This window comes from Chiloscyllium plagiosum, unplaced genomic scaffold, assembly GCF_037043375.1.
Source record: "Chiloscyllium plagiosum isolate Xiang-an unplaced genomic scaffold, Cpla_swu_hap1 HiC_scaffold_4, whole genome shotgun sequence".
Lineage (NCBI taxonomy): Eukaryota > Metazoa > Chordata > Chondrichthyes > Orectolobiformes > Hemiscylliidae > Chiloscyllium > Chiloscyllium plagiosum.
In genome coordinates, this window is record NW_028270142.1 from 90,328,036 (window position 1) to 90,341,459 (window position 13,424).

Genomic DNA, 13,424 nt, shown 5'->3' on the forward strand with positions numbered 1-13,424 from the left:
AAAGAAATAAGTATCTGTAAATCACCTGGAAAGAGCATTTGGGTCTGTGGTCATTGAGGAGTGAGTTGGTAAAAGTACACTTTTAAAATTTTTTCTATAGGATGCGGGTATCAATGGCAATGCCATCTTTTGTTGTCCATCCCCTATTTACTTCGAACTAAATGTTTGATAGGCAATTTCAGAAAGCAGTTAATAATCAGTCACATTGCTTTGTGTCTAGAATCATGTAGGCCAATTAGGGAAGGAATATAGATTCCCTTTCCTGAAGGATATTAGTGAACCAGCTGGGTTTTTACTAATGTTTAGTTTCATGACTGTTACTGACACGAATTTGAATTTGCCATCTTTTTCTTCAGTTTTTTTTTGTTGAATTCAAATTCCACCAGCTATCGTGATGAAATTTAAACTCTTGTCCCTAGATCATTAAGCTTCGTCTCTGGATTAATAATCCATTGACATCGTCGCAATGTCTTTGCCTCCCTTTTGCTTATCTTCTGTTGGCATGGAAATCAGCAGTAGGAATATTGGGAGTGACAAAGTAGTGGACCAAGATGTCTCAGAGGAAGAGAGTGGGTCTAGGAAATTGCTAGTGAAAAGTAAGAAAATGGCAGACAAATTGAACCAGTATTTTGCATCGTTTATTACTAGAGAGTAGTGGTGCCTAACCTATCACCCATCGGACTGTTGAGCTGAAATAGTCCTCATTCGTATACCCTTGTCCATAAATCTCAAAATGATAGTGTTCAGATGCAGAGCGTTATTAGGAACACTAGTAGGATATTGCAAGGGGATTTGAATACAGAAGTAGGGAGATTATGCTCAGTTATACAGGGCAGTGGTGAGACCAAATCTGGCATTTTGTACTCATTGGTATTGGTCTCATTATAGCCTTGGTTCAAACATACACGAAAGAGCTGATTTCCAGAGGTGAGGTGAGAGTGACAGCCCTTGACATCAAGGCTGCATTCAATCAAGTTTGGTATCAAGGAGCCCTGGCAATACTGGAATCATTATGTATCGGGGTCAAACTCTCCGGTGGTTGGAGTCATACCTGACACATAGGGAGTTAGTTGTGGCTGTTGGCGGTCAGTAATTTCAGGACATCTCTGCAGGAGTTCCTCATGGTAGAGTCCTCAGCCCAACCATCTTAAGCTGTTTCATCAATGATCTTCCTCCATCATAAGGTCAGAAGTAGGGATGTTCACTGATGATTGCGCAGTGTTCAGCATTATTCATGACCCTCGGACACTGAAGCAGTCCATGTTCAAATGCAACAAGATCCAGACAATATCCAGGCTTGGGCTGACAATTGACAAGTGATTTTGTAACTCAAATGCCAGCTATGACCATCACCAATAAGAGACAATCTAACCACTGCTCCTTGACATTCATTGGTGTAACCATCACTGAATCTCCTGCTATCAACATCCAGGGTGTTATCATGGACTGGAAACTCAACTGGACTCAACACATAAACAATGTGGCTACAAGATCAGGTCAGAGGCTAAAAATATTGCAGCGAGTAACTTGCCTCCTGACTCTCCAAAGCCTGTCCACCATCAACAAGGCGCAAGTCAGGAGCGTGATGGAATCTTCTCCACTTGCCAGGATGAGTGCAACCCCAACAAAACTCAAGAAGCTTGATACCATCCAGCTCAAAGCAGCTCACTTGATTGGCACCACATTCACAAGCATCTACTCCCTTCAGCATTGATGCTCAGTAGCAGCAGTGTGTAATATCTGCAAGATGCACTGCAGAAATTCGCAAAGGATCCTCAGACAGCATCTTCAAAACCCATGACTACTACTATCTAGAAGGATGAGGGCAGCAGATATATGGGAACACCACCACCTGCAACTTTCCCTCTAAGCCACTCGCCATCCTGACTTTGAAATATGTTGCAGTTCTTTCACTGTTGCTGGGTCAAAATCCTGGAATTCCCTCCCTAATGGCACTGTGGGTCAACACATAGCAGGTGAACTACAACAGTTCAAGAAGGCAGCTTACTATCACTTTCTCAAGGGCAAATAGGGATGGCAAGCCAGTGACGCCTACATCCACAAATGAATAAAAAAAAACAAAGCAGCTTGACTTTGTTCTCCAGTGCCATACAATAAAAGTAGTGTGTACCATCTTCTGTATGCACTGCAGAAATTCACCAAGGCTTCTTCGACAGTACCAGCTGGAACAGCACTACCTGCATATTTTTAGATTAGATTAGATTACATTACATTACAGTGTGGAAACAGGCCCTTCGGCCCAACAAGTCCACACTGACCCGCCGAAGCGCAACCCACCCATACCCTTACATTTACCCCTCACTATGGGCAATTTAGCATGGCCAATTCACCTGACCTGCACATCTTTGGACTGTGAGAGGAAACCGGAGCACCCGGAGGAAACCCACGCAGACACTGGGAGAACGTGCAGACTCCACACAGTTAGTCGCCTGAGGCGGGAATTGAACCCGGGTCTCAGGCGCTGTGAGAAAGCAGTGCTAACCACTGTGCCACCATGCCGCCCACATTTGTCTCCAAGCAACTCACTATCCTAGCTTAGAAATATATCACCTATTCTTCACTGTCACTGGGTCAAATCTCTCAAACTTAAGCTGTGCTCCTTAGCTTTTAATGTTGCTACAAGAGGAAGGACACTCTCAGAATCTATATTGTCAAGTGCCTTCAGGATATTTTCAATAAGATCACTCCTCATTGTTCTAAATTTTTAATAGGTACAGGTCCAACCAGTTCACGAATTGTAACATAGACCTTTTATCCCAGGAATGAGTTGAGTGAGTCTTTTCTTAATGTGATTTTATCTTTTTACAATCAGCTGCCACAGTAACTTCGACAGCCAATGCCTTCAAGAATTGGGTTTCACACATTTACCAGCTACGATAAGCATGCTGATTTTTCTTTGGTAGTTATCTACAAATTCTGGTGAAATCTTGCAGGTCAACTTGGTGCTGCTACTGGTTGTATATAACATTTGTGTTTGAGAGTTTTTGGGGCAAGTGCCCTAATAGAAAAGCAGCTGTGTTTGATGATGATGGTTGATCTGTATATGAACAACCAATGGTATTGCTGTTGTGAACTAGCCACACAACCACCGAAAAGTTTTAATATCTCCCCACTTCATGTTACTGCATATAGTAGCCAGGCTGGGAATATTTCAGTAATTGGACATCTGATAAAATTACATGAACCTCACACTGTACTGAATTCTGATATGTACATTTAGAATTAAAGGGTGACCTCTCTTTGACCAGACATACAGGTAGTTCTTCTGTAATGCTATGGTTGCAATCTTGTGCAACCCTGTGTTATAGAAAGATCGTGCTTTAGAAACAGTGCTTTAAATGTTGGCGATGTATTTGCATTACAGCCAATACACATTTAAAAAGTTTGCACTTTAGAAACGTGTCCCCAATTTGTCAAGTGTGTTATAGCGAATTTGCGTAAACAAAGCGTGCCTTATAGCGGAACGACCTGTACTCAGCTTGGTACAGATGAAAAATAAATGATCATAAATTGTGTAATGATTTACAGAACATCATAACTAATTATTTAATTATGTGCAGTTTATATTGTCTTTCATTGTGTTCCGTCAATTCAGTTAATTTCAGGATGCAATCTGTGAAGAATCTGTGATTAAAAGAAGAATATCTCTGTGTTTGTAAAATGTTTGTTTGATTCTGTATAATTGAATGGTCTGTACGTTAACCCTGATCCATACAAGTAATACAGTTTGATGGGTGTCTTTTTCCAGCAATAACTAACCTACTTATGTCAATTTACCTTATAGCATTCGGATGAGGTGTTGGATGTTTTCAGAAGCTACAAACTGGATGATATGCAGGCTTCAAAGAAAAAGCATGAAGAATTAAAGCCTCCAGGGGAGGAACATGTTTACTTTGCTAAATTTTTGACGAGTGAAAAGGTATTTTTATTGAGAATTTTTCAGTGTCTTTGGCTTTCCTGTTGCTTGAATGTACAAGTGATTGCTTTTATTAATGACTTTTTTTGTAGACCCCATAATCAAACTCAATTTTCTACTTAACATATTGTGTAGTGGATGCACAACATTATTAAACTAGCCAATTACAATGTATGTAATATGAAAGAAATTTCTTCGATTGCAAACACATTCTGTTTCTCAAAAGTGGATAATTCATCGCATGTAAGTAAACATGACTTTGTCACATTTATTTATATGTTAACTTAAACTTCAGAAGCAAACACATTTCACGAACCATTGAATAACAGGCAATTTTGTCACCATACACAGTGTGCTGCTGAGCAGTTCAGACTTGTGCTCATGCAATTCAAATTTGCAGCAAACGTCACAACCTAAAATCTGTTTAGTGTATAGCAAGTGCACAAACTTGTGATTTCAGTCTCAGTAGTCATTTACAGATTGAAGACATAAAGGTGTAAGATTAAATAAAATGGTTATGAGTTGTTCTCCTGGTATTGTTATTTGTAAGTACTCATCAAAACTATGAACAAGTTTTATTTAGTTAGCACCTAGAACAAGGCCCCCAATATCTTGATGAATTTCACAATCAATCATTCTAACTTGGTCCTATTCCTGAGTCACTTCTGACTTCAGAGTTATACTTTGAGAAACGAAAGGCAGCTTCCATTTTAATTCCAGGTGTTTCAGAATTGTGAGCGAAGATAAATAAGTATCTGTTATTACAGCTGGCTTTTTTTGAGAATGGTGAATGTAGCCTGGGAGTTGAATCTCTTTGGCTGTTAATGAATGAGATTGTATCATTATATCCCTGCATTTATGGAAAATAGTGACAAGTTTCTAAATATTTACCTCTAAGAATGGTATAAAAGTTAAAATATATCTTTTGAGTTTCAAATTACTAAAAACGTTTCATACTAGGAATAAAAACCTTCTTTGAGCAGCAGGTTGTTTTCAGTTATAGAAATAATGCGCTATACCAATGGATGCCATCAACCTTTCAGCCACCTTCCTCATATTTTCCAAAATCATTTTGTGAAATGATTGCATGGAAAATTTGCTGCAACACAGTTGCTTGCTTGAATTCATAAAGTTTCACTTGCAAATTTACTGACTTTAATTTCTGTTTTGCTAGTTGATGGACCTACAGCTGAACGACAGCAATTTTAGACGGCATATCCTATTACAGTATTTAATATTGTTTCAATACCTGAAGGGTCAAGTCAAATTTAAAAGGTAACTTTTTCTGAAAATCATAAGTATACAGCTGAGGCACTACTGCACAGTTACTAAGTTTGGTGCTGTACTTGAAAACATTTCTAAGTTCTTCCAAGTAAACTTGTCTGTCGGACAATAAGAAAATCAACGTAACAAAGACATAAGTCATGAGATGAAGGGTAGACGAGACAAAAAAGGCAACCTGTTGATGAAACATTATGTTCTAGTCTTAATTTGAAAATCCTGCATTTCTGAACAACTTCTTGATGTGCAGAAACGGGTATTTCATTAGTAAGGACATTAGTGGCTGAGATTAATCAGTTTTTTCCTTGAGGGGAATAACTTTAAAGCTTATTTATTTAAGTAAACGTAAGTCTCAGGTAATGTATACCAGAGCTACTCTCAACCAGATCAGATCGTTGAATATGAATTCCCTTGCTGAAAAGTGAAAAAAGTTTTGCCTAGATCTTAAAAAAAATCTCCAATACTGCTTCTAATTATCACACTATTTTACTACAACTGTTGGAAGTAAATGTGCGATTAAAGAAAAAGACACACAGGATTTTTTGCTTTATAAACTCATGGATAGTATGCAAATGATTGAGAGATGTCATCTATGGACTATAAACTGCAGAGTGTGGTGCGTCATCCCTCCCATCCCTCTCTAATAATTGTCTAGGCCATGATAAGGCTAAAATGTGACCAATATCTTATCCACTTTACAAGATGTATTCATAATATGTAACTCAAGCATCTTAGACTGACTTATGCAATGGGAAGTTAAATTAGTCTTACATTAGTGAGGAAGATGCTTAGTCCTATTATACAGGATGGTGGTGTTTGTGAACACAGAGCACAAATAATGAGTAATATTTGAATACCACTATCTGCATCTGTTAAAAACCATTGTAAATGACATGTGATTTGGTATAATTCTGCTTCACAGTTCCTCTTGTGTGTTGACTGATGAACAATCTCTCTGGATTGAAGATACCACCAAAGCAGTTTATCAGGTTGGTATAAAGGAATTAATTGCTAAGTTGTACCATAACATCGAATTTTTTTTTTCTCTCTCTTTCCTCACAAGTTGTGATTTTCAAAAAAAATACTAGCCAATATATGTTTTCATTAGTCTTTGCATGGATTGCTGAGATAGTGCAGTCTAATAGAGAATTGGAAAAGATGTTTCTGTGCAATGTAAGTCCACCATATTGGAACTCTTTCCTTTGATGTCTTTTCCTCTGGTCTCAAATCTATATTAATGTCCGTTCTCCAAGAATGAAACACCTGAATAGTACCACAGTTCAGCTCCAATTATATCAAACCAGGCTGGTGGTAGACAGGGCTTGGGGGTGCTGAGCTGAAATTGTGGATTGGGTATACTATATCATTTGTTACACCTTCACCTGGATAAAAATTCCAACCAGGGATTCCGATTGGGTGGTTGAGTACTGTTGTGGTGCAATGGTGTTATCCCTATCTTTGGGCTAGGAGCCCTTTCTTTCAAGTCCCACCTGCTCCATAGATGTGTAATAACATTTCTGAGCAGGTTGATTAGAAAAATAAGATTGGATGGTTACTTTCTCTAGATGTTTAAATGCTAGACTAGTGGCTTCAGTTAGATTTTAATCCCATACCCCTGACACCGTTGAAGTGCAATTTAATTATCCATAAATGTTAGCTATTCATTGAAGTTCCCCATCCATTAATTATACAGACAGTCCCTGGGTTATGAAGTCATTCTATTCCTGTGTCCTAAGTAAGTCGATTTCTACACAAGCCACATTATAATACAGTATAATATAAAATATCCATTTGTAAATATGACCCGAACGTTCGCATGTCACATCCTTAAAATTAATAATACTATGGGATCTTGTTCATAAGTATAACGTTTGTAAGCAAGACACCACCTGTAAATAGTTCCACTGTACATTAACCTTGAAATTAAGTTGTTATCCAATACAACATTTAAAGATATTCACTTGTCCCAAGTTGTAGTTTTATTCCAGGTAATTAGTGTCTTCATGTCCTGAATGTACTTTTGTAGCTTGGGAAACTTAGAGAAGAAGCAAGTAGAAAGTACACTTATGGTTTCTCTGTTTTGTATCGATTTAAAAGTTTTAAAGAAGTCTTACTATGGAGTTTCCAATTAAATCAAAGTGCACTTCTCCCAGCAGAGTCATACTAAGAAATCTGGACATACTACAGCATCACATACTTGTTACAGCTCAGAAGGAGGCCATCGGTCCATTGCATGTCTGCTAGTTATTCAAATGAGTATCTCACCTCGTGCTATTTCTTCTCCCTTGTCCCTGTTATCCTGCACATTGATTTTCATCGAACCGTCTAATTTCCCCATTTTCAAGCAGTGCTTCCTGGACCTTAACCACTCACTGCGTGAAATTTACTAATTAATTTAAATTTGTGCCCTCTTGTTCTCAGTCTTTTCGCACACGGGACCACCTCACTGTTGGCTCTGTTCAGACCTCTCAAATGTTTAAAGGATATTCAAGAGTATTTAACCCTTAGGCCTGCCCTTCCTTGAACCAGATCTCAGTTATCGCCACAGTATGATACTTTCACTTGGCAACCTACAAGTCAACTCACCAATTGTCCTTATTATAGTTTGTGCATTTATATACATGCACAGGAACTCTGATGTGGATTTTATTACTTTCTCCATTATTCTGACTCAACCTGGTAATTTATTATTCTCTATTCTAGTGCTGTCTATCTATCCCAGTATTCTGTACACCTTTGCACTCCTCTTATTGTTCTTTCCTGGTTTGCACACTCCTGTTGCGTTACCTTAAACCTTTGCCAATAGTAATGGTCAGTAGACAAGCAGAAGGCTGAAAGAATACAGCAAGCCAGGCAGCATCAGAAGGTAGAGAAGTTGACATTTCGGGTATAACCCTTCTGCTTGTCTGCTTTGGATTCCAGCATCTGCAGATTTTTTGTCTCTAATAGCAGTGGTCAGACATCCTGCATGAAACTCAGTCTGAACCATCTAGTGTTTATAGGTCCAATCTAATCCAAGAGTCTAAAGCCTATATCAACTTTTCTCTGACCCCAACTTTCCAATCACGTATTCATTTGTCTTGTCTTCCTATTTCTGTACTTACTGGAGTGATCCAGAAATTATTTTTCATACCTCTCGCAAGCTCCATATTATTGAAGTACATTTTGGGTTTATTAGATCTAAATAAATGGTAATTACAAGCACTTTCATATTGATGTATAATTATAAATTCATTAAAAAATCTGCGTAACATTACAGGCTAGTGTTCCACAAGGAACTGAGGAAGAGTTTCTTCAAATTGAAATTGTCGTCCTGATAATGAAAAAGAATGCAAATGTAGCGTATTATCCCAGCAATAACTGCGTTTTTGCTTTACAACTTCTGATAATAATATGTACCAGTGGGGAGGGCACCATGTCACTTTGTTGCAGCTGGGTGTACGACTTCTGCTAATCTGTTTATTGTGGATAGTATTAGAGTCTGACGGCCAGACCTGACAATACTGAGCCAAACCTTCTCAGATTGTGTCGTTCATAATGTTCCTAACAATTTGAGACTGAATCAGTTATTAGTTTTAAATTTTCTTGATATATTTTTGCTATCCAGAGATATTAATGGATATGATTCATGATAAATATACAGACTTGGGTTGCAGATCAAGCATAATTTCATTGAATGGCTGCACAGGCCCAAGGAGGTCCTTAGTCGACCCCTGTTTCTGTATGAGTTGGTCGTGTAACTATAAAATCAGAATAAGGTTAAGTATGATAAACCTGTATCAAATCTAAGTTCGATCACACTTCGAGTACTGAATACATTCTGATTGCCATATTTTTCAAAAAGAGACGTTGGAGAGATGCAGAGAAGATTATGTTATGAAGGTATAGTAGTGTACTGTACCTTTAAGAGAGTTAAAAAGTTAGCAAGGACTGACGAGGCACAGAGCCCTGAACAAGGTAACAATGTAACATTGGTAGGTAGTACTGAGGAAGTGGGGAGGCTGCAGAAGGAGTTTGGGAGAGTGGTCCAGGAAATGGCTGATGGAATTCAATGTGAGAAAATTCGAGGTCTTGCACTTTGAAAAAAGAATACAAGCATGGACTACTTTCTAAACGGTGAGAAAATTCGTAAAGCCAAAGTACAAAGGGATCTGGGAGTGCTAGTCGAGGATTCTCTAAAGGTAAACGTGCAGGTTGAGTCTGTGATTAAGAAAGCGAATGCAGTGTTGTCATTTATCTCAAGAGGGTTGGTATATAAAAGCACCGTTGTGCTACTGAGACTTTATAAAGCTCTAGTTAGGCCCCATTTGGAGTACTGTGTCCAGTTTTGGTCCCCACACCTCAGGAAGGACATACTGGCACTGGAGTGTGTCCAGCGGAGATTCACATGGATGATCCCTGGAATGGTAGGTCTAACATACGAGGAACGGCTGAGGATCCTGGGATAGTATTCATTGGAGTTTAGAAGATTAAGGGAGATCTAATAGAAACTTCAAGATAATACATGGCTTGGAAAGGGTGGACGCTAGGAAATTGTTTCCGTTCGGCAAGGAGACTAGGACCCGTGGACACAGCCTTAGAATTAGAGGGGGTAAATTCAGAACAGAAATGCGGAGACATTTCTTCAGCCAGAGAGTGTTGGGCCTGTGGAATTCATTGCCGCAGAGTGCAGTGGAGGCTGGGACGCTACATGTCGTCAAGGCAGAGATTGATAAATTCTTGATGTCACAAGGAATTAAGGGCTATGGGGAGAATGCTGGTAAGTGGAGTTGAAATGCCCATCAGCCATGATTGAATGGCGGAGTGGACTCGATGGGCCGAATGGCCTTACTTCCACTCCTATGTCTTATGGTCTTATTTGGTCGAAACAAATAGCAGCAGATGGGTTGCCATGAAACAAAAATAAACTCAAAATCAGCCGGTCAGTTTAAATTGTGCCCAAGACACCAAAATCCAATCAAATTGGAATTTAGTATTTTGATAATATTAAAACCAATGAAACAATCTGATGTTTTGGGGTATAAAACCATACATTTCGAACAGTTGGGGGAGAACTGCCAAAGACCAACTAATGTGGACTGGGAACTGAAGAGCTCTCTGAAAGGTACCTGTCTGTGGACAGTTTGCACAGCAGAACTTCGAGGCTGACCTGGAGAGAATCTACAAAGGAAAATATACAAAGGAGAATCGGCATATCTGACTGGTTTCGAAACGTGATTTTTTTTTGTAAATCTTAATCGGGATTTATTGTACTAGTATTGTAGAGTGGGAGGTAAAAGATAGGTTTAAGAGAAAGGAGTGGAAGTAGTTGTTGGTTTTAATATTCTCTGTTGGACTTAAAGAATAAAGTTGTTAATTTTTACTTCAAATAGTGACCTTTGGGATAGTGTTTTGCCCCTCAAATTTTTACAGCTTATGGCACGAGTTGAGTTTCTCTGTTTGTCGGGTTTAAATTAGCAGAGGGCTTTACCCCGTGTCGTAACAATTTTCAAGCATGAACCAGAAACATGAGAGAGAAATCATAAGCGGTGACTTAACATAAGTCTTTAAAAGAAAAGTTATGATACGGTGAATACTGAGATAATATTTCTTTTGGTAAGGAAGAGCAAAAGTAGAGGTCATCAATATAAGCTAGTGACTAAGAAATTCTATCAGGAATTCAAAAGAAGCTTATTTCACCAAAGTGGTGAAAATGTAGAGCAAGCTACCACTGTAAATGTGTGGAATAAATTATTTAAATGAACTTGATGGAAAGCTGAATAAGCATATGATGGAGTAGGAAATAAAAGATTACGATAGTAGATCGTTTGGACAGAATGGCCTATTTCTGTGTCATGTATCCTTCATAAAAACATAGAATGTTGAGAAAATATGCTGCAGTATTAATCTGAATTTTGGTGTTTACATGTACATACCAATGAATACTATTTTTGATTGCTCCCAGGTAGAGTTTGAACTGAAACGCTGACGTAACTATTTAAGTAAACTAAATTGTAGTCTGTTCTTGTAAAAGTTAATTTCATGCTCAGGTTATTTTAATGGAAATGCAATGTTTATCCATATTAGATTAGTTAGATTAATCAATTGTCATCCAAATCATGGAATTATTTCAACGTAAATGTCACTAACAATTTGGTTCCTTGTTTACTTTTCTAGTTATTCAAAGAGACACCACCTGATGGAGAAAAATTTTCTAGCATGGTAGAGGTATGTCAAATGATTTTGAATTTCTGAATTCAACCTATTGATTTCAGTTTGGAGTTGATTAACCACAGGAAAACTAAAAATACTTGAGTGCATGCATGTTTTTCTGAAAGCATAGTGATCAGTGATCAAGATTGCTTTTAGCTAACTTATTTTCCTCACTTTGACCCTTCTTTGCTCCTTACCTTGTCCAAGGCCACTGAGGCCAATTGTAATACCATGTTCCTTCTGTAACCAAAGTCAACGAATAACAATAAACCTTAGGAAGGATATATTGACCATGAAGGGAGTCCAGCATAAGTTTACAAGAATGATGCATGGGTTTTAGAGGTTAAGCTAGGAAGACAGATTATTAGGCCTGTTTTCTCTAAAATTTAGAAAGTTTTAAGTGGTATTCTGATCTTGGTCTTCAAGATATTGATATAAAAAGATAGGGTAGATAAAGATAAACTATTTCCATTGTTTGGGCATTTTAGAACGAGGTAACAATTTGAAGTTAGGAACAGATTGTTCAGGAGAGATGTTGGCACCAAAGGGATCTTAAGATTCCCACAAATAGCAATTGATGCTACACCTGTTGTTAGATTTAAATCTGAGACAGAGACATTAAGGGATATGGACCAGGTATACAGAATTAGGCCACAAATCTGCCAAGATAGCATTGAATAGTATAAGAGCTCAAGGGGCTGACTGGCCTACATCTGTTCCTAGATACAAACTGAATGTGAGACATTTTCAATTTATTCTTTGGATCTCTCTGTGGCTAGTGAGGTTAGCAATTATGGGCCATATTTGCCCCCACAAAAATGGTGGGCATTCTTTTTTAACCACTGCAGTCCATCTGGTGAAACTGCTCCCCAGTCTCTGTCAATCTGGAAGTTTCAGGATTTTGATGCAGTGGTCGTACATAATGACAGTAGGACAGTGATGAACTAAAGTGTTTGAGCTATAGGCTGGGACTTTTTTCCCTGGTGCGTAGAAAGTTGAGGGCTGACCTTATACAGGTTTATAACATTATGAGAGTATAGACAAGGTGAATAGCCAATGTCTATTCCCCAGGGTAGTGGAGCCCAAAACAAGAGGGCAGAGGTTTAAGGTGAGAGGGGAAAGATTTAAAATGGATCTGAGGAGCAACATTTTAACACAGAAGATGGACCGTGTGTGGAATGAACTGCCAGTGGAAGTGGTTGATGCAGTTACAATTATAACATTTAAAAGTATTCGACACATGAATAGAAAAGATTTAGAAGGATATGGGTCAAATGCAGGCAAAGGGTGCTAGTTTGGGAAAAGAAGCATTGGACCAAAAGGTCTGTTTCTGTATTTATGAATTTAAATATGACCTTGTCAGAAAGAACTGTAAATTGGAGAAAATTTTGTTCCATTTCAGCACAGATCATTAATATATCAATTGCATTTACTTACTAAATTGCTGATGCAGCAAATTTATGAAGAGGTGAAAGCACACTGATTTGTTTTATCATGAAGTAAGAATTAATTCATTTTTATTTGATTGCAGCATATACTACACAGTGAGGAAAATTGGATTGCATGGAAAAATGAGGGTTGTCCAAGCTTTGTTAAAGAGAGGTATATCTTTTAAAACTTAATATTATTTTTAACATTCTTTTCTCTTCAGCCATGTATATACTTTATACTTTAAGGGCGAACAGGCATCTGTCCAGTGCGACTCACTTTCTTCTTAATATTCCATAGCATAACCAGTAAACCAATATGCTATGCCAGCTGACTTCTGTCAGATTACTTCTATTTTATTCTTATAAGATTGCAATTTGTCTTGTCATGAAGATTTGATTTTAATTGAAGAAATTTCAAGCAGGCAATTCTTACCAAATAATGCAGTACAAATAAAGTAATTGATATTTTCTGGTTTCATGTAAGGTTGCATTCGTATTATGTTGAGAAATGTGTCAAATTAAATTGATATAATGTAAACCTGTTCCTATGTACAAATTAAACGCGAGACATTTTCAATTTATTC

General features: G+C 38.0%; 1 protein-coding gene across 3 annotated transcripts in view; it reads left to right on the forward strand.

Annotated features, from left to right (window-relative positions):
• Positions 1 to 13,424, forward strand: part of thoc1 (THO complex 1) — an 88,959-nt gene that overhangs the window by 48,715 nt on the left and 26,820 nt on the right. For all 3 annotated transcript variants that reach the window (XM_043688246.2, XM_043688247.2, XM_043688248.2), the window contains exons 11-15: positions 3,806 to 3,940; positions 5,112 to 5,212; positions 6,141 to 6,207; positions 11,375 to 11,425; positions 12,942 to 13,012. In XM_043688246.2, coding sequence (XP_043544181.1) covers positions 3,806 to 3,940; positions 5,112 to 5,212; positions 6,141 to 6,207; positions 11,375 to 11,425; positions 12,942 to 13,012 — 425 coding nt within the window. The remainder of the gene's footprint in view (positions 1 to 3,805; positions 3,941 to 5,111; positions 5,213 to 6,140; positions 6,208 to 11,374; positions 11,426 to 12,941; positions 13,013 to 13,424) is intronic.